Below are 20,447 nucleotides of genomic sequence, written 5' to 3'. Positions count from 1 at the left end.
ATTGAATTTGAAATGCACAAGGTGTTCCTCCTCTTGAATCAAGGTAGTAGATGGTCGACGACTCGCCACCCTGGGAGTCATTGAGGATTTGTCCATCATTGTCAATGGGTTGACCACCACCGTCAATTTCTGTGGTGGACATCGAAGATACAGGCAGGAGTTACCCAGCCATACTCGGAAAACCATGGTTGAGAAAGAGTGATGCAGTCAGCTATTGGAAGACAGGACACATGTCTTTTGGTGCTTCTAAGAAGAAGATCCCAGTGCAACCAGGTGCCACTGAACCAGAAGAAGAAGAGGAGCAAGATAGTGATACTCTCTCATCCTCGGTGTTTGAATCATTGAAAGAATCAGTCGGGGGGGAGGAGCTCTCAGAGGAGGAAGTTTACATGATGGGGGTGTCTCCAACCCCACCACCTGCAGAAAAGGTAACAGCTAGTCCTCAACAGCTTGAATCTATGCTTTCCCCAGACCTCACACCAAGTGAGAAAGACGAGTTCCTAGAAATGTTCAAAGATTTCCCTGACCTCTTTGCAACTAGCTACTGCCACCTTCGCCATGCGGCTGCCATAGAGCACAAGATAGAGCTGAAGCTTGATGCGAAGCTTGTGGCTCAGAAGTATCAGAGATTAGGGCCCCTATAGACTGATGCTTTGTGCTCAGAGTTGCAGAAACTTGTAGAAGCTGGGTTTATTGTTCCGGTTCACAATACTGAATGGGTTTCACCATTTTGGCCTCTTTCTTTAAGGGAATATTGTGTGCTCCCACTCTTGGTGGCATTCCCTTCATGAAATTATAAGATGAAGTGAAACAATCTATGTACTTCGTGAGAAGCTCTCCGAGTAAATTGATCTTGTCTCCTCAAGCAAGTTTTTAGTGTTGGTAAGTTGATGAAATTATTCAAGCTTAAATAGTGTCTCTCCTCTCTCAAATCAGCTCTTCTTAATGAAGAAAAGGTGAACTGACAAACTGCCACAATGAGAAGGTTCTATTATCATTGGTTTGTCAACTTTGCACCAAGTATCCATATCTTGACATCTCAACAATTCCCTAGGCCTCTCAATACCTTGTCCAAGACCTAGACTACCCTAGATCCTCGACTTGGTCATTGATTCACTAGACCAAAAGTGCTCTAATACCTCTGTTGGTGAATCACTGAAATAATTCCACCTTAAACAACATCTATCCCTCTCTTAAATCACCACAAAATAGAATTGCATGCAAGAACTAAAAGATGTCTCAACCGAACCAGGCTTGACTACTATTACAAAAGATCAAGACTAAGGACTTGACCACTACAACTAACTGGAACAACTGTTAATAGAAGGAGCTAAAAACCTAAAGACTAAGTATGAAACTGAAGTGAGTTGTCCCCCTTCAATCTCAGCTCCTGCGAGCTTCCCCTCCCCCCCCGCCGCTAGCTCTACCTCCCCCCCCCCTACTCCTCCCCTCGCCGCGACCACCCCCGCCCCCCGCCCCTCCGCCCTCGCCCCCCGCCCCCCTCCCCCTCACCCGCCGCCCACCTCGTTGCGCCCTCGACTCCGTTCTCGCCCCCCCCTCGCTGCTCTCTCGCCTATCTGCTCCCCTCCACCTCACCCCTCCGCTCCCCTCCACCTCGCCTCTCCATCGCCGCCCCTCGCCTCCACTCCCCCCCCTTCCCTCGTCTCAGCCGCCCCTCACCTCTCCGCTCTCTTCCACCCCGCCCCCTTCTGCCTCACCTCGCTTCACCCAACCCCCCCCTCGCTTCACCTCACCCCCCCCCTCTCGCCGCTCCGCCTCACCCGCTGACCCCCCTCGCTTCACCCGCCCCCCCTGCCTTCATTCCACTCTCCCCGCCCCCCGCTTCACCTCTTCGCCCCTGCCACACCAACCCCACCCCCCCCGCCCTTCTGCGCCCCCCGTCTTCCCCGCACCCCGCACCCTTCACCCCGCCCCCTGTCCCGACCCCCCCGCCCCCTCACTTCGCCTCGCCCGCCCTTCCGCTCCACTCCTCCACCCCGCCTCCACCTTCCGCCTCCGCAACCGTCCTCTCCACACCCAGGCTCTACCCTCCCGCTTCGCCCCCCCTTTTTGGGTGGCAGCCTGTTCCTCATCGGAAGCTTGCAGTTAGTCTTAGCGGTATGGCGGCCCCCTGCCCGGATCCGGAGGCCCAGTCGGACCCTCCCTCTCCAGATGCCTACCGCGTTATCCTGACAGAGCAACAATCATTTCGTGTTCAGGAGGTTGCCATTGACTTTGCCCGTACCTCTGTTTACGGTAGAGTCATTGGACACTCTCCCTCCAGATCAGCCATCAGGGACTGGCTCCAGTCCACTCTCCTGCTAGAGGATGGCCATATTGAGGAGGTGGCCCTTATGGGAAGGGGCATCTTCTGGCTCAAACTCTCCAATGAGAAAGCTGCGAGCAACCTGATTGCCGGTTCCCCCACATCCGTGGATGGAAAGATTATCATGATAGTCCCGTGGTACCGTGGATTCAGCGCAGCGGATTTTGATGTTCGGTTCCGTATACCTCGCCACCCAGTGACACTAGTTTTTCCAGGTCTTGCTGCTGAGCTGCGGCCGATTGTCAGGGGCTTGGGCTCCCACTTTGGCTGGGTTATGCACGACACTTTCGCCGACGCGGTGACCACGGCAGGAGCCCCCCGAGTCCGTGTGGCTGTGGCAGATCCTGCGACTCTCCCTGCAGTGATCGAGATTGTGACAGATGCCGGCAGCATCACCCAGAGCATGATAGTCACCGGACAGCCAGGTCAGTGCCTGAGGTGCCACGGCTTTGGGCACTTGGCGGCTGCTTGTCCACGCTTCGCCAGCTCGTCTCGACCTCCCCCGCCCCCGCCCCCCCCCCCGGACAGCCACGTCAGGAGGAGCCGTGGCAGCTGGAGTCCAGTCCAGAGTTAGTGGGCGGTTGGACCGAGGTTAGAAGGAAAAGAATAAAGAACAAGAAGATTTTGGATAAAGGCAAGGAGGCAGAGGTTACCCTTCCTACAGCAGCACCCCAGAGACCTAACAGGCAGCCGCCCCAGGGACCTGGGAGAGCTTCTTCTTCGACAGCAGCCCGCCCTTCACAGCCTCAAATTCCCCTCTCTCCCGCTCACCCGCCCCTTTCCACTCAGTCCCAGCCCCTTCCCCAGTTTCCCCCCCCTTCGCCCGACCCACAGCTTTAGCCCCCGCCTCCTCTTCCTCAGTCTCCTCCCCATCCCCCCCCCCGTCCCCCTCGACTCTCCTACAGTGTTAGCTGCACCGTCGGCTTCCCAGCCGAGAGCAGCCCCCGCTCCTCCTCCTTCACCTTCTCCGCCAGTCGCCTCCGTGGAGTCCGAGTCGCCTACCCCCCAGCCTCCTCCCCCTCCCCCCCCGCTGGCAGGACACCCGGAGTCTACACCACCACTGGAGCAGGCTTCCCTGGCCGCTAGCCCCTCAGTGGCGGACTCTGATGGGTCTCAGCTTCAGGAGAGAGAGCTTCCTCGAGACTTTTACAGATCTGGCCCCTGGGACTACTTGGATGTGGCCGACCTTGGGACCTTCCCGGCTTGTCTCGACATCAGTATCTTCCTACTCCGCAAAGGGCCGGATGGGAAGATTGCCACCTTGGCCCCTAGGGATGGCCCTAGCTTCGCTTTCACGTTCCTCAGCGATGGCACCGAGACCTAGACAGACGACTCGGTTTGGGAGGCTCTCAGAGAGCAGACACACGCCCAGGTTTGCTCCTGGTGTGGATAGGCCCGTCCGGTGGGCAGATTCTCGAGACTCAGTGGTCCGAGGGCGATGTGCACCTGCGGTGGTGTTGCGCCGCCAAACGCTTCCGACTGATTGTGATCCTTAGACCTCCCCTGTCATGGCCTCTCCCCCAGGATGTCAGAGCTTGGTCCCATCAGAAACTCCGAACCTTCTATGGGATGACCACTTCCGAGATCTCGAGCTGGCTCGAGAAAGCATTTGCTCATGGCACCAAAGGCCTCTCGCCTTTGCTGAAGGTGTTGAAGAACGGGCAGGACGACCCCGTCTCCCCCTCCAAACCTTCTCATAAGCGGCAGCGCCTCCATTCCGATATGTCTGATTCTTCATCGACTTCGACCGCGAGCAGACAGTTGTTCACAGCCCCCCATCCCTCTCCATGAGCCTACACCTCGTATCCTGGAATGTGAACGGGTTTCAATCTTCTGGCACCCGTGGTCCCAGGAAGTTCATTTTGCGACAGGAACTTCAGCCTGCAGTGATTGGTCGTTTGGATGTACTTTTGCTCCAGGAGCACAAGCTTTCTGCGGCTCATTCCCGTAGCTGCGGGAAGGTTCTCCCTGGACGTTCCTACACTTATTGGGAGCCCTCGATCGGCGCACAGGGGAGGAGTGGGGGTGTCTGTACCTCCGTGTGCGAGCAGTTAGCCCAGGGAGTTTTCGGTCACGGCACGTTGATCCCAGGCCGAGCCCTTTGGGTAGGCCTGGATTTGGAGGGATCCAAAATAGGAATCCTCAACATTTATGCTCCCACAGACCTCCGATGCAGAGCCACCTTCTGGAGGACACTTACAGGGATTCTTCCAGACATGGATTCCTGGATTGTTGGAGGTGACTTCAACAATCTGGAGACCTTGGAAGACCAGCAGGGCAGAGGTCCGGAGTTCACAGGTATGGCTCAGGCAGAGCAGTCAGCTTGGGACTCTTTCATCTTCGCGACAGGAGGGAGGGACAGTTGGAGAGACCCGTCCTTCCGGCGTTGGCACGGGAGTTTGGACTTCTCTTGGGGCTTCCGCAGGGAAGGAGGCAGACTCCTGGAGAGGCTTGATAGCTCGGTCATGCAGGATTCCCGACTCCATTTTCTCGAGGGTGGACGTGCGCAGCAGTATTTGCAGTCTTTGGGACAGAGACTGGGGGGAGTGCGTGGATCTGGTAGACTCGGTTGCGCAGGCTCTGCAGGAGTCCAGCCAGATCTGCCAGCTCGCAGCCCTACAGGTTCGACAGGATTGGTGGGGCAGAGAGAGAACTCTTCGGAGGGACCTCGCCTCCATTCAGCGACTCCAGTAGGCTTCCCCGAGCTCGGAGGAGCTTCGGATCCAGGCCCTTCGAGCCAGAGCCCTCCTGGAGGAGACACTCCAGCGTCGCTCAGAGTTTTCCTATCACGCCTCTCTCTCCTTTTGGGCCCGGAAGGGTGACCGGATGTGCAGGGAGTTCTTCAGGACGCATGGCCAGAGAGCTGCAGGTGATCAGCTTCGGAGTCTTAGGACAGCGGATGGTCACATCGTTACGGATCCGGGGGAGGTCCTGGGGTTGGCCACTGACTTCTACAGGACCCTCTTCCAGGAGCCGCTTGCCCCTCGTGCTAGTCGTGCCCGTGAGGAGGTGTGGAGGCACATTCCATCCCTAGTCCAGCCTAGCATGCAGGCGACGTTGTTGGCACCGTTCACCTCGGATGAGATGTTGGAGGCCTTGATGGCTATCGACGGACAGAAATGCCCAGGTGAGGATGGGCTATCCCGAGCATTCTTCACCTCCTTCTGGGACCAGATCCATCAGCCCCTCCTTGCAGCTCTGCAGGGGATTTTCAACAGCGGTCAGATGCCAGAGAGCCTTTCCTCGGGACTGATTTGCCTCATCCCGAAGGGAGGAGATAGATAGGAGATCCGCCAGTGGCGTCCGATCACTCTCCTTACCACTGCCTACAAAATCCTCGCCAAGATGATCAGTGCCAGAGTTCGGCCTCTACTCCCAGATCTCATCCATGACACTCAGACAGGCTTTGTCCAGGATCGCAGTATCCTGGATAATGTCTTCACCTTTTCAGAGGCGGCGGAATGGGCTCAGCACAGCGGATCACACCTTGCCATTCTACTTCTCGACTTCGAGAAGGCCTACGATTGCGTGGACTGGTCCTTTTTGGAGGGGACTCTGGAGCGGCTAGGTTTCCCGGCAGGTTGGATTCAAGGTATCTCAGCTTTGTACAGGACAGCGTCTAGCAGAGTCATTATTGGAGGCAGGATGGGTGAGCGCTTTAGCTTGGAGAGATCAGTGCGTCAGGGCTGCCCCCTTGCTCCTTACCTGTTTCTCTTCTTCGCCGAGGCCATGACTTACTACCTTCGGGCGAGGTCCACAGGGATCAGGGGTGTTCGCCTTCCACGAAATGCAAACTGTAGTCTAAACCACCATGACAAAGAGCAAGCACCACAAGGTGAAAAATAGTAGGACTTTATGCATTCTTGATTGTAACACCTACTTTTGGGGAAATAAACTCAACTGTGCTTTTATGACATTCCCCATGTGAGGTTGGCAGGTGTTTGCTATGTGAATAGAATATTTGTGTAAGCACACAACAAGCCCCTATCTCGAGAATGTGCACAATATTCAAATATTTGTACAAAGAGAAACACTATCCATATAGATGATATTCCATACAAGGGGTCCCTCATGCTTGTTTTTGAATCCATTCGTAGGTGCAACCCTAGATGATGAGTTCATGACAAGTCTTTTAACCTATCTATTGAAATTGAAACAATTTCATGACGTTAGGGCGGTCATCAAATTAACAAGATATGGGCAACAACCTATGATACCAAATCATCCATTTTATAAATACTTTGAACATGTCATGATTATGCAACTAGATAGCTTGGGACACTCAAATACATAGAACAGTCCACACACTTCAAGACAATACCAAAAATAGCTATAACAGGGAGCATGTCGTAGATCCTAAGAGCCAATAGTAACGTACACAATAAGTCAAACAAAGAGCACTATACTACCCATAGCAAAGCAACAAAGGAATCAGAAGCATGGATGATTTTTTCATGTTAGTTTCGTTAAGAAGCTAGATGTAGAATAAAGCTTGAGCTAGGCCCAGCTCCTTTGTATGTTTGTGAATGGGAGTTGTTAAATAGAATAAGGTGGTCGAATTCTCTGAGTTATGTGTAAGCTTGTTTGTATACCCAAACGTTGGATTACCTCTATCCATATATCGCTGGAAAGTTGACAAAATCATACATAAACCTAAACGCAAAATAAATCCTAGATAATGGTAATTGCTCATTATTGCTTATTCATGATGTCTCTTTTATTTAATCCCTTACATTCTGTTTTATGTCTAATTTTTTTAATAACTCTTTGTCCTTAGTTTTGTGGGAAGGGTTTGAGAATTGGCTGCAATAATTGAAGTATAAACTAATTTTAGAATCTAAGCCAATGGTGAAAATAGAAAATGTGGATACCAATTGATTTTGTATTTGAGCCCTATTTGAGCTCAAAGGTGTTTAGCTTGAATAAGAGATCTATTACAATTTTAAGTGCAAGATATGGATTTTTTAAAATAAAAATATAGAATCAAACAAAGACTTCTTAGTGTGCAACAATAAAATGTATGGTTATGACATGTGGATTATTCTTTGCTCTTATTTTACAAAGATTGAGGACTTATAGCCTCCTTGATGTTTCAAAAATTACATTAAGAGAGGATGTGCTGGGAGATGAGTTGTATGGAAATGTAGCTGGATATAAATTAGTTATAAGAATGTGATGAATGTTATGTATGTCTATGTCCCATATTTGGATTGATGATAAAGGGGACTTTTTTGGATATGTATTTGGGGTGTATTGTTATAAAACCCTTTAGAGATATTCATGCAAGAGAGGACTTGTTTTGTGTATATGATATTCAACATGTAATACCATCATCATGTTGTCGTGATACTCCCTATTAGATCTTTGTAATTTACAATCTCCTAAATTACAAATCTTGATTGAAAAAATTCATTGTAGCTTCGATATATGAGCATATTTGAATTTAAAGATATTTGGCCATACAATATCATATTCTAATTTAGTCAATATCAATTAAACCAATATTAATTACAAATCTTGATTGAAAAAATGCATTTTAGCTTCAATATATGAGCATGTTTGAATTTAAAGACATTTGCTATATAATATCATATTCTAATTTAGTCAATATCAACTCTACCAATAGGCTTACACATTACCGAGCCTGAAGATGAAAGGGCTTCTTGTTAGACTTCTTGGGAAGGAAAGGGAAAATCTATTTTAAGATCGATCTTTAGTCCTCTTGGAAGACCAAATCCATCGTTTACACCATGATATGTAGAAAGAAATCTGAAATATTCTCAATATACCACTACAATGATATAATATTAAGCCAAATCAGAGCTCAAATATCTATTTCAATGAGAATGAATGATGTTCAATAATATTAGTTCCTCTATTCATTCTGTTCCAAATGCAACAATATGCCTTTTATTTTAAGGATAGGAGAGAGAGAATGAAGTTCAATAATATTAATTCCTCTATTCATTCTATTCCAAATGCGACAATATGCCTTCTATTTTTTGGATCTGAGAAAAAATGGGAATTAGAAATTTTCCAAAATTACTATAAAAGTGTTATAAACCCTTTTGTGTAGCTCCCACAAGGTTTTAGCCAATCTCTCTCTCTCTCTCTCTCTCTCTCTCTCTCTCTCTCTCTCTCCCCCCTTTTGTGAGGGAAAAATGATATATTTTCTTAATAATGCATTTTTAAGACGTTACAAGATTAATATCAGCATACCACTACAAGCTAGCTGATCTAAGAGACTTAACAGGCAAAAGGTTCTCTCTATAACCATTCATTTTCTTGATTTTTCTCAATGGACTAATGGTGGCTGTAGTTGACACTTTGGCTATTACATTTGCTAGCATGCCTCTTAAATAATTGTTTGACTGGTCTTTACATCTTTTTCCTTCACGAGAAATAGCAGCTCAGCTTGATCAATCTCTAATGTCCTTACCATTTCCTCATCATGAGCAGCAAGCTATGCTTCTAACCTTTTTTTCCGAGTAGTGCTGCCCACTCCTAATTTTTCAGTGATCTCAGTGTTATTTGTGATTGTGTCCAAAGCTCTATATCTATCCCCTTAGTCAAGATATTGTAGAACACTGAAGTTATTGGTAAGAGGGATCAAGTTAGTCCGCTAACCTTGATTAGCTGATTTGGCTCCAAAACAGCTTATTCAGGTTCACCTTGTAGAGAAGCCCCTACTACTTTTTTGTTCTCAAAATGTGACTTTGGCAAATTTTGTATCACAAAAATTCTCTAAATCCTCTAAGCTTAGCTATTGGAGCAAGTCGAAATTATTGACAAGAAGGAGATGCATTGATAGTTCACCTTGATGAGCTTTCTTTTTGTTCAAACCTGTCTTCACAAATGCAGGATCACCAAGAATTGAAGGTTTCGGAAGGGGGTGAATTGACTATGTTTTTAACTTTCCTCCATTCTTGAGTAGGAGTAGATTATCACTTTTATGTAGCTACTGTAGTAGGGATGACTGCCCTTGTAGCTTCTTTTTCAAAAGGACAATCTTTCACTGCATGTTTGCTATGCCATACAAAAAGCAAGAATGTGGCACATACTTATACTAATGGGCCGGACTCTCGATCAAAGAACAGATTTAGAGTAAATCACTCGATTTTTTGGGGGATCATCTTCAAGGTCCGTAAGTATACAAGCTTGAGGATGAGCTCTCCGCTTAATGAAGTTCTCTTCCTCTACTTCTAGAACTCTCCCTAGGCTTGAGCAAAGCTTTGTAGCTTGGCTACAGAAGACTAGTGTGGGAGGTTAGGAAGCTCAAACCAGGCCAAAAACTTTGTGGATCAAGGAGCTTTTGGATCAAAGGATGGAGACCTTGTTTCTGATCAACCACAAGAAATGATGCTTAACTGCCAAAGCCATCTTTAGCTTCTCAAAGAGGAAGACAATATAGCCTTTTCTCAAGTATCTAGTATTAGACATTAAGAATCCCTTCTTTGCCTAGTTCAACTAATCCAATTATCTAAGAAATGAGCGAGGGAAGAGGACAGCGAACGTAACTGATCAACGAATAAGTCTTGAGCGATTACACCAAGTTGTGAAGAGCTTCCTCATCCGCAATAGCTCTCTTTCCTTTAGAAGCTTTGAAATTTGAACTTAGCACCTCTCTCTAAGAGTTGGCGGTAGAGAACAAGTGGTGGGCACCTTCAAAGAAATTGACCTGCGATGTAGGGACCTTACTTGGACCAACAAAAATTCCTCATGTAACACTCTTGAATTGGAAGTTTGCTTGGAAGCACGGGTTTTGATCACTTTTGCACCATCTGGGAACCAAGGAAGAGAACACGACGTAAGAGGAGAACCATCTTGTGTGGGGGGAGGGGCCATGGGGGGAAGGGCCAAGCCCGAGGAAGGGAAGGGGAATAGGAAAGGGCAAGAGGAGGAGGAAGGCAACTCAGGTGGCCACTCGACCTCGCAGCTTCTCCTCCTCCTCCTCCCCCTCCTCCTCTCTCTCTCTCTCTCTCTCCCTCTCTCTCAATGTATCGATGGCCTCATGCAAAGCCATCGTATATTTATTTCTATCCAAATATGGAAAAGAATGGTGCATTTCTCTACAGTGATTTTTCTCCCTCTTACTCTTTTTTCAATTCCTTTGTGTCAGTGTGCGATCCCCTCTTCCCCAATGTTTATCGTTTTATAAAAGTGAAACATTCTAAATCGCGTTGCGGCACTCACACTTTGCACCCATCATTATTCACTCTTTGCCATTTTTATGTGTTTAGTTATACATAGACCACTCGCATAGCTAGATTCCATTACCAATTTTAAGCTTAAAGTTGCTTGCATGGCTACCATTCCCAATAGAGTCTATTTCTTCTCTGCTTCTAGACAACTTTGCACTATCACACAAATTCCATCCTCCACAATGACACGAACAGTTTACCACATCATGCCACATCTTCATTCTTGATCATTGTTGTCCATGAATGAATTGTACTATCTTCTTTCAATATTAAGAACTTTAAAAAACTAGCTCAATAAACTTTCGCCAGGTTTTATTATTAATATATAAGAATAGCTCCGATAAAAAAATCCACACTAGTAGGAGCATAATGAGGTCGAAACGACAATACTTGTGCACCTTCTTAATAAGTTGAATGAAAACCCTCCCCACACTAAGGCATGCTGGTCTTCTTTTTTTTCACTCCTTTTTTTGGTAAAAAGTTCTTTTCCTTTACACACACACACACACACACACCCCCTCCACCCACTAACACCCCCATGGCCAACTACAAGGGGCCAACCGCATGTGATCTGTGCTGATAGGTAGCGGAGGAGCATCTCAAGAGAATTGAATGCGGGTAGCCAACTTAGGTGGGCGAACGCCCAAACAACCTGTGCGCACCAATTCTATCTCTAGAGCACGATGATCCAATGATCCAACAATGTCCATCCGTGGTCCAATGGTCTAAAGCCACATTGTGAAGAGCCACATGTGAGCCTAACGGCGATTTAAGAAGCTCCACAAGTGTGCAAGTCTCACAGCCATTTAAGAGGGCTTCCTCGGAAACACAGGGCTTCCTCGGAGTGTTTCCGTTGGTGGAAATGTTGGAAGCCTGTGACCACTTAGAGGCTATTCCCGCGTACGCCAAGGCTACAGTCCCCTGGCATAACAAAGCATGGCATCGCAATCGTGCCTGAGAACGAAGCTGCTGGCCATTCCCTGCCAATGCTCCTGATTTGCCGCTGCAACAGCTCCTTCTGCGCCAATGCTGACTGAAGCGACTGCCCAGAGATGAATCAGAGCCTTATATTCACTCCCAACCCCGATTTGCCTGGTTAGAGAGCCCCAAAATTCCGTCTCCATCGGTGCTACAATTTTGCCAAGGTTTGGCATCGCAAACATAGGAGCTATACTGGGGAACATGGCAAGCGCTGGCAAAAAGAAGCAAATTTGCCTCCTTTGCCACATGCGGGAACGGCCTCTTAGCATTTGTAAAATTGGAGCCCCATGAAGTCCAAAGTCTCATTTAAGGAGAGGTTTTGCAGGCTGTCAGGTTGTTTGGGCATTGCGATGCTGGGCTAGAATCCTGAGATTTCAGGATTGTCTTACCTTATAAATTCCTTGTGATATCTCTGCCGTACTGTTATCCTTGAACATGTATACAGGAGGATGCATAGATGCCTGTCTTACGCCTCACACAACCGCAACGAAATTGTGCAGCCCTATCGTCCCTCACATGCTTGGACTCGGGTCTTCTCGTAGTAGAGATCCCTCGTTGGTAGCTCATCAGGGCAGGCAATCCTGTCCTAACTCTCTAATGACTTCCCCCGAGGTCAGTGGAGCGGTGCTGGAGGAATGTTCGCGTGGTACTGAATTGAGAAAACCCAGCCTAGATTTTCTCCCTCTTTACATGGGTAATTCAACATGACACGGACGGCTGGGAAAAACGTTTTTTTTCTGACGCACCCCCTTCTCTCAATTGGTTTTTGTTGTGGTCATGCCAAGCAGGTACGTCAGGGACCGAGCGTTTATGGAAGCAGTACTTCACGGAACCCTCCCAGTGGTGGGACAACAGAGAGAGCAAAGTAAGTGTGCAACAAGTCTGAATTGAATAATTTGCACAGGTAAAGCTGTAGATTGGCTAGTCTGACGTCTCTTCTGAATCTTAACAACAGACAAACCCAATATCTCCAGATTTCAGGCATAAGATTACCAAGGAGTCGCTGTGGATAGACGGCTTGAGCAATCCAGATTGGGTTCAAGTCATGCTCGAGGAAAACGGTCAGGTCCAAGACAGTGCCCTGCTGGAGATTGGCTTCAGGTATGGAGTGAAGATGAATGTATCTCAAGCACAAGGACAACAAGAGAAGAGTGGCTGGAGTGTGGATGCTTGTAAATCACAAAAACAACACGTGAAGAGTGGCTGGAGCTTAGAGAAGGCATTCACATCTATGGAACAGATGCCCCAGCTGCCTTCAGTTCAGAAGATGAATGTATCTCAAGCACAAGGACAACAAGAGAGGAGCGGCTGGGATGTGAACGCTTGCAAATCACAAGAAAAACACGTGAAGAGTGGCTGGAGCTTAGAGGAGGCACTCACGTCTATGGAACAGATGCCCCAGCTGCCTTCAGTTCAGAACCTTACATACATTATGAACGAGTGTAGAACATTGAAAAATCTAGGGTATACCAAGCGCTTGTATTCCTACCTGTGCAAAACTGGGCTGGAAGATCATAGATCTTTTGGGAATTACCTTGTCCCAATGTGGGTTGAAGTTGGAAGCATGTGCGATGCTCAGCAGGTTTTTAACAAGTTGGTTGATCGGAATGTGTATTCCTGGAATTCTCTCATCTCGGGTTATATCAAATGTGGGGAATCACTGCATGCCCTCAACGTCTACCAGAAAATGCAAGAGGATTCTGTAAGTCCTGATAAGTATACATTTGTGGCTGTGCTGAAGGCTTGTGCCAGGCTAAAAGATGCAGAACGAGGCCAAGCAATACATGCGAAGATTGCAAGAAAGGGACTAGAAAGAGAACTTTTTGTTGGCAGCACTTTGGTGGATATGTATGCCAAATGTGGCTTGCTTGCAGAAGCACGGCAAGCATTTGACAAGCTGCCAGTCCGAGATGAGGTCTCATGGAATGCATTATTGGCAGGATATGCTGAACATGGGCTTGGTGAGGAAACGCTGACCTGTCTTGAACAGATGCAACTGGAGGGTGTCTCGCCAAATGCTGGCACATTTGTTTGCAGCTTGAAAGCTTGTGGTAGCATAAGAGCCATAAACAAGGGACGAGAAATACACACGGAGATTGTCAAAAAGGGGCTGGAAAAGCATCTTGTTGTTGGGAGCACTTTGGTGGATATGTATACCAAATGTGACTCGCTTGCAGAAGCACGGGAAGCGTTTGACAGGCTGCCAGTTCGAAACGAGGTCTCGTGGACTGCACTGATGGCAGGATATGCCGAGCATGGGCTTGGTGAGGAAGCACTGAACTGTCTTGAACAGATGCAACTGGAGGGTCTCTCTCCAGATGCTCTCACATTTGTTTGCAGCTTGAAAGCTTGTGGCAGGATAGGAGCCATAGACAAGGGTCGAGAATTACATGCTGAGATTGCCAGAAAGGGGCTAGAAAGAGATCTTTTTGTTGCCAGTACATTGGTGGATATGTACGCCAAATGTGGCTTGCTTGTCGGAGCACAGGCAATGTTTGACAAGCTGCCAGTTCGAAATGAGGTCTTGTGGAATGCACTAATGGCAGGTTATGCTGAGGATGGTTTTGGTGAACAAGCACTAAACTGTCTGGAACAGATGAAGGCAGAGGGTCTCTCTCCAAATGCTGTCACATTTGTTTGCAGCTTGAAAGCTTGTGGCAGTCTAGGAGCCATAAACCAGGGCCGAGAATTACATGCTGAAATTTCCAGGCAGGGTCTGGAAAAACATCTTACTGTTGGCAGAATCTTGGTGGATATGTATGCCAAATCTGGCTCACTTTCAGAAGCACAGGAAGCATTTGACAAGCTGCCAGTTCGAGATGAGGTCTCATGGACGGCACTAATGTCAGGATATATCGAGCTGGGGCTTGGTGAGGAAGGACTGGATTGCCTTGAACAGATGCAACGGGAAGGTCTATCTCCCAATGCTGTCACATTTGTTTGCAGCTTGAAAGCTTGTGGCAGCATGGGAGCCATAGATAAGGGCCGAGAAATACACTCAATGATTGCTAGAAAGGGGCTGGAAAAAGATCTAGCTGTTGGCAGAATCTTGGTGGATATGTATGCCAAATGTGGCATGCTTGCAGAAGCACGGCAAGCGATTGACAAGCTGCCAGTGCAAGACGAGGTCTCTTGGACGGCACTTATGGCAGGATATGCTGAGCATGGGTTATGTGAGCATGCGCTGGACTGTTTTGAGCAGATGCAATGTAAGGGTCTCTCTCCAGATTCTGTCACATTTGCTTGCAGCTTGAAAGCTTGTGGCAGCATAGGAGCCATAGACAAGGGCCAAGAAATACATGCTGAAATTGCCAGAAAGGGGTTGGAAAGAGATCTTTTTGTTGGCAGTACCTTGGTGGATATGTATGCCAAATGTGGCTTGCTTGCAGAAGCACGTGAAGCATTTGACAAGATACCAGTTCAAAATGAAGTCTCGTGGACTGCACTTATAGCAGGATATGCAGAGCATGGGCTAGGTGAGGAAGCGTTGAATTGTCTGGAACTTATGAAACTGGAGGGTCTGTCTCCAAATGCTGTGACATTTCTTTGTAGCTTGAAAGCTTGTGGCAGCCTGGGGGCCATAGACAAGGGCCGAGAAATACATGCTGAGCTTGCCAGAAAGGGTCTGGAAAGACATCTTGCTCTTGGCAATACCTTGGTGGATATGTATGCCCAATGTGGCACACTTACAGAGGCACGGGAAACATTTGACAAGCTACCACTTCGCGATGTTGTTTCATGGGGTGCACTAATGGCAGGATATGCCCAGCTAGGAGAAAGTCAAAGTGTTTTCTATCTGTTTGAGAACATGATAGGAGAAGGGGTAAAGCCAAATGTGGTCACATTCTCAATTGTTCTTGCTGTATGCAGTCACACGGGTCTAGTTGATCAGGGCCAGAAGTACTTTGAGGCCATCACAGACTATGGCATCGCTCCAACTCTTGAGCATCATACTAGCATGGTTGATCTCCTTGGCCGTGCAGGAAAATTAGAAGAGGCAGTAACAATGGTGAAGAAGATGCCTTTCCATCCTAATATTGTGATGTGGCTTACTGTGTTGGGTGCTTGCCAAAAGTGGGGTAATGTGGAGCTTGGAAGACTGGCCTTTGAACATGCAGTGCAATTGGATAGAAAAAATGCTGCAGCTTATGTGTTGATGTCTAACATCTATGTGGATGCTCACATGCAGGAGGAAGAGGAGGAGGTCGAGGCAATGAAATTAAAAGAAAAAACATGGAAAAATCCAGGACAGAGTTGGTGGACTGACATACCTGGTAATAATGTGTATGCATTTTAGGTAGGACGACATTCGCAAGGAAAAATATACATGCGATGCTGAAAAATCTTTCCTCAAAAGGGTATGTCTGGATCACAAGACATATCCACTGATACAATAAAAGAAGGTTTATGTGGGCACAGTGAGAAGCTGGCTATCGTGTGTATCCTAATCAATACAACCAAGGGGGGACACCTCTATGTGTTGTCAAGAATCTCTGGTGTGTAAGAACCATTATGTGGCCAAATTGCATGGATATTGAAGAGCAGTCGAAAGATAGGAGATCTATTTAGAGGAGGGTGAAATTGAGCCGGATAATGGTTTGTATTATAGTGACTTGCCTTTACGAGGTGGTGAATTTGTTGCTAGAAGGTGGTAGTGTGAATTCCAAACCTGCAGTTAAGTGGTGAGTTTCCTTATCAACTATACGGTTTAAGCATTTATTGCTTAGACTCCTCATTTAGGAGAGATTAAAAATGAAATATTGCATACTCTTCACAAGCAGTTGTAATTCAATGAAGATTACTTTTCTATTAGCCTTCTTTTTAAGTGCTAGCCTTTGTCACGGTTGGGTCTTCCGTTCACCTCTGGAGTGCTGACAGAAACTCATGTGTCGATTTGTGTGTGTGAGAGCTACTATGGTCTACACCCACCGTTGGGCATGGGCACTGATGACGTCAGTGGGGATGTGATAGTAGCTAGGCCCTGCTATGAGTGGAGTTTCATCAGCCTCAGCCCACGACTGAATTGGTGAAGCATTTGACAAGCTCCCTGGTTTTAGACAAGGTCCCATGGGATGCATGAATGGCAGGATATGCCAAGCGTGGGCTTGGCCCACGCTTGGCAAGGAGATGCTTAATCTTCTTGAGCAGAGCAACTCGAGGGTCTCCAAATGCTCACATTTAGCTGCAGTTTGAAATGTTGTGGCAGCAAGTGTGCCATAGATAAGGGCCGAGAAACATACACGGAGACGACCAGAAAGGGACTGCAAAGAAACCTTATTGTTGGCAACACCTTGGTAGATCTGTACGCCCAATGTGCTGTGCTTGCCGAAGCAGGAGAGAGAGGATATAGTTTCTTGCATTCTACAAGCTGCCAGTTTGAGATGTCATTTTCTGGCATGCATTCAAATTGATAATTTGCTTCATATGCTGGAAAGAATGAGAGAAAGGATATAGTTTCTTGCTGTAAGCGGCACGGGTCTATGGATAAGGGCCTGAAGTAATGAGGACATGCACGAAGACTTTGGCATGAATGCAACTATTCAGCATCACAGTGGCATGGTTGATCTCCTTGGCTGTGCAGGCTAATTAGACGGGCTAATTAGTGGAGGCATACTAAAGGTGAAGATGTCTTTCCATTCTAATATTGTGATGTGGCATATTTGTGGAAATTGTGGTAATGTACAGGTTGGAAGACTAGCCCTTGAGCAAGCATTGTGGTTGGATGAAAAGGATGCTGTAGCTCTATGCAGATACCCCACGCCCAGGAGGTTGAAAAGGATATTGTAGCTTATGTTTTGGTCGATGTGGATGCTCACAGGCAGGTTGAGGCAATGAGAATGAAAAAATAGCATGGAAGAAGCCAAGACAAAGTTGGTGGCCTTACATTTGTGGTATTGTCCATTTTTTCTTGGTGGGGGAGACCAGCACAAATGTGTATATGCGGATGGATCGTTTCTTCTGTGTCCAACAGAGAAGTGCACCAATCAGCTTCATGTCTAGATGCATCACTTATAAATCTACAAGAGAGTTTTGATCCATCAATACAATGTATCCTTAAAACCAAAAATTAATTGGCAACAATTGCGAGCAATCCCATGAATCTATGAACACAACATTCAATAAAGTAGATGAGAATGAAAATTAAAAAGGCACAAAGGTATAAGACATGGAAAAACTCTTACACTAAATTATAGCTACAATTATAGGTTATTACTGAGACAAAAGTTGAACTTAAAGGTAAAGGGAATACAGATGAGAAATTGGCCAACAATTTCTCCATACAAAAGGGGTATGTATGCTCTATCTACATACAATGGATGTTATCATCATCATTATCTCTCTCTGCCCCCCCCCATCTCCCAACCCCTATCTCATAAAGTGCCGAGGTCGGCTGAGATTATATCTCAGCTGCCACTTTCAAAGGTGGAATATTTCCTCCTTGTCACTTAACCCACCCACAATTACACTGAAGTCACCGCTCTCAGTTCAAAGTTTCAGCCACAGTTAGTCTTCTAAACCTTCCCTTTGGCCCTCCCCACGTGGGGGAAGGAGCTGGAGTCAGACTTTCCAGTCGGAAAGTCCTTGGAATCTAGCTCGCGAGAGGCCCCGCTCGCTATATTCCAAGGACTTAACTCCCGGGAAAGACCTCCGGCTCTTTCCCCATACGTCAGTCCCTGATTGATCTGGTGGGCCAATTCCAGCATCCTACCAGCCCCAAGCTGTTCTGCGCCATAGTTGCCATCAGCCTCAGCCCACGACTGAATTGGTTCCAGCTCTCTTGGGCCACTTTCACTAATTAAATTCAAAGGTTGTTCCCAGGACGACAAATATTCCATAGTTTACTCAGATGTCCCAAGGTTTGCTGCATTCCCACTTCCAACCCCATAATTTTTGCTAACACTTTGTGGTGCTTCGTTGGAGACGAGATATCTTCCTCTGCACCCAGGCACTGCGAGACTCGTTTAGTTTTAGAATAACTCACAAACGTCCAAACGTCAATCGGCGATGGCAACCGGCTATGGAGTTGGAGGGACAATGGCTTGGCTACGCCTGCCAATACCAGGGCTCCTAGCATATTTGCTAGCCTTGGCAAACGTGGGAAAGGGCTCTTAGCAGGCGACTCCATAAGGCTTCAAAAGCTTGGTGGAAAGTAGCAATCTCCACTAACTGTGCATATAGATTTGTAAACGCAGTAGAATGACGAGCAGTATAGACCTTAAGATGCTCTAGCTGGAATGTTTTTTAAGTTAACTCACAAACGTCCAAATGTCAATCGGTGATGGCAACCGGCTATGGAGTTGGGGGGATGATGGCTTGGCTACGCCTGCCAATACCAGGGCTCCTAGCATATTTGCCAACCTTGGCAAATGTAGGAAAGGGCTCTTAGCAGCGACTCCATAAGGCTTCAAAAGCCTGGTGGAAAGTAGCAATCTCCACTAACTGTGCATATAGATTTGTAAACGCAGTAGCCTGATGAGTAGTATAGACCTTAAGATGCTCTAGCTGGAATGTGCATAACCTGTGTTTCCACTGGAAACAATGCACGGTCTTTTTAAGGAGGTTTCACGAATGGGTGTCGGACATTGGACCATGGGCCCTACATGTCCGGCGGCTAAGTGGGAGCTTGGGCATTAGCACTTTCACAAACGTGCTCCGGACAAACATATAAATTTAACTATATTAGCAAATGAGAAGTCGCCAAGTGGTTATCATGGCAAATCTCTACTCTTGGGCGGCAGTCCAAGGCTGCCCAAGAAAAATCCTCTGCCCAAACTTTATTGGGATGCCGCATAAGCATGTTCGTGCCCATTTGTGAAACCATTTGAGGTCGGACAATTGAAATGGCAGCATGCTATTCATGGATATCATTTTTGCTAGTATGTCTGCGCCCGTTTGTGAATTCTACTTAAATTGTTAACCCCTTGTATGCCGATTTTTTGCACCTTTCCGGAATCGAAAATCGGGTCCCATTCTATAGATGGATTGCAGCACTCGCAATACATGCCTAGGCAAGGCAGAGGTGGCAGCACCCTGCTCATTAAATCACATTTTCAACTAAATCACATTTTCAACCGAAATTTATGGCAGATCATTGATTCTCCAAGCCTCAAGGCATGCCGATTACTTTGGTTTCTGTATACACTCCAAATTCCATGCAAGGGCAGGGCGTAGTGAGCTCTGGCCTCTGGGACAGATGGCTCTCTGAATCTGAAAGTAGAATAATTTTACTAGCTGGGGATTGGAACATGACACTGCAATCTACCGACCGATCCCGAGACACCTCTGAAGTTGCTGTTGCCGAGCTCAATGCCTGGGAAGAGTTCTTAAACGCACTGATTGGTGCGCTCTCCACAACCAGCATCTCTGTTTTCACCCGACATAACATACAGGAAAGGATGCTTAATGGCACACAGCTGGGCTGGACCAATTTTGTATATCGGAAAACGCTGGCCGGATTGATCCCCGTGTGAATGGTCTGGTTCTACAGGGCTCTACGCAGTCCAATCAGCCCCTTCAGGATCGAGCAACTCAGTTGTCCGTTGCCTTTCAAAATCAATGTTAGTTTTTTTTTGTCAGAAGCATTGAACGCTGAGTCGTTTACATTGCTAGATCAGGGGAAGGCGCTCGTCAAAAGAATTCGGATCTTGATCATGTTTAAGCAGTATCATTCAGGTACAATTGAAGTGATATAACAGCTTAACAAGCTCCAGCTACCTAGCATCACTCAGGACCCTGAACGCAGTTGACATGTCTAAGAATGCAACAATGTCAAAAAATTTCAGCTGGACTATTTGAGCGAAGTCAGCAGCAGGGAGCTTCCATCGCTTAAAGACCACCAAATTTCTATATTTCGAGATCAGATGGATGGCTGCAGCCCTGATGAGACTCCAGACTCTAGAGGCGAAACTGGACGTCAATAAGGCTTCCCTTGTCGCCCA

General features: G+C 47.1%; 1 protein-coding gene across 2 annotated transcripts; it reads left to right on the top strand.

Annotated features, from left to right (window-relative positions):
* The first annotated feature begins 11,669 nt into the window (after positions 1-11,669).
* Positions 11,670-17,445, top strand: LOC147892657 (pentatricopeptide repeat-containing protein At4g39530-like). 2 transcript variants are annotated; one of them, XM_087387019.1, is made up of 3 exons: positions 11,670-12,154; positions 12,297-12,373; positions 12,483-17,445. In XM_087387019.1, exons 1-3 carry the CDS (start codon positions 12,144-12,146, stop codon positions 15,803-15,805), a joined length of 3,411 nt encoding a protein of 1,136 aa, XP_087243145.1. In that variant the 5' UTR covers positions 11,670-12,143; the 3' UTR covers positions 15,806-17,445. The 2 variants fall into 2 exon arrangements, with proteins under 2 accessions (XP_087243145.1, XP_087243144.1); XM_087387018.1 differs by having other exon boundaries at positions 12,464-17,445.
* The last annotated feature ends 3,002 nt before the right edge of the window (positions 17,446-20,447 follow it).

This window comes from Dipteris shenzhenensis, chromosome 16 (genome assembly GCF_047967505.1).
Source record: "Dipteris shenzhenensis isolate YYH24624 ecotype China chromosome 16, Dip_SZ_1.0, whole genome shotgun sequence".
NCBI lineage: Eukaryota > Viridiplantae > Streptophyta > Polypodiopsida > Gleicheniales > Dipteridaceae > Dipteris > Dipteris shenzhenensis.
The sequence above is the reverse complement of the archived record's forward strand: the minus strand, read 5'-3'. Positions and strand labels throughout refer to the sequence as shown.

Coding starts and splice junctions, on each gene's coding strand:
- LOC147892657 (XM_087387018.1), top strand. CDS start 11,944: ATGTATACAGGAGGATGCATAGATGCCTGTCTTACGCCTCACACAACC. Junction 12,155..12,296: donor GCTGGAGGAATGTTCGCGTG/GTACTGAATTGA, acceptor CATGCCAAGCAG/GTACGTCAGGGACCGAGCGT. Junction 12,374..12,463: donor GGGACAACAGAGAGAGCAAA/GTAAGTGTGCAA, acceptor TCTTAACAACAG/ACAAACCCAATATCTCCAGA.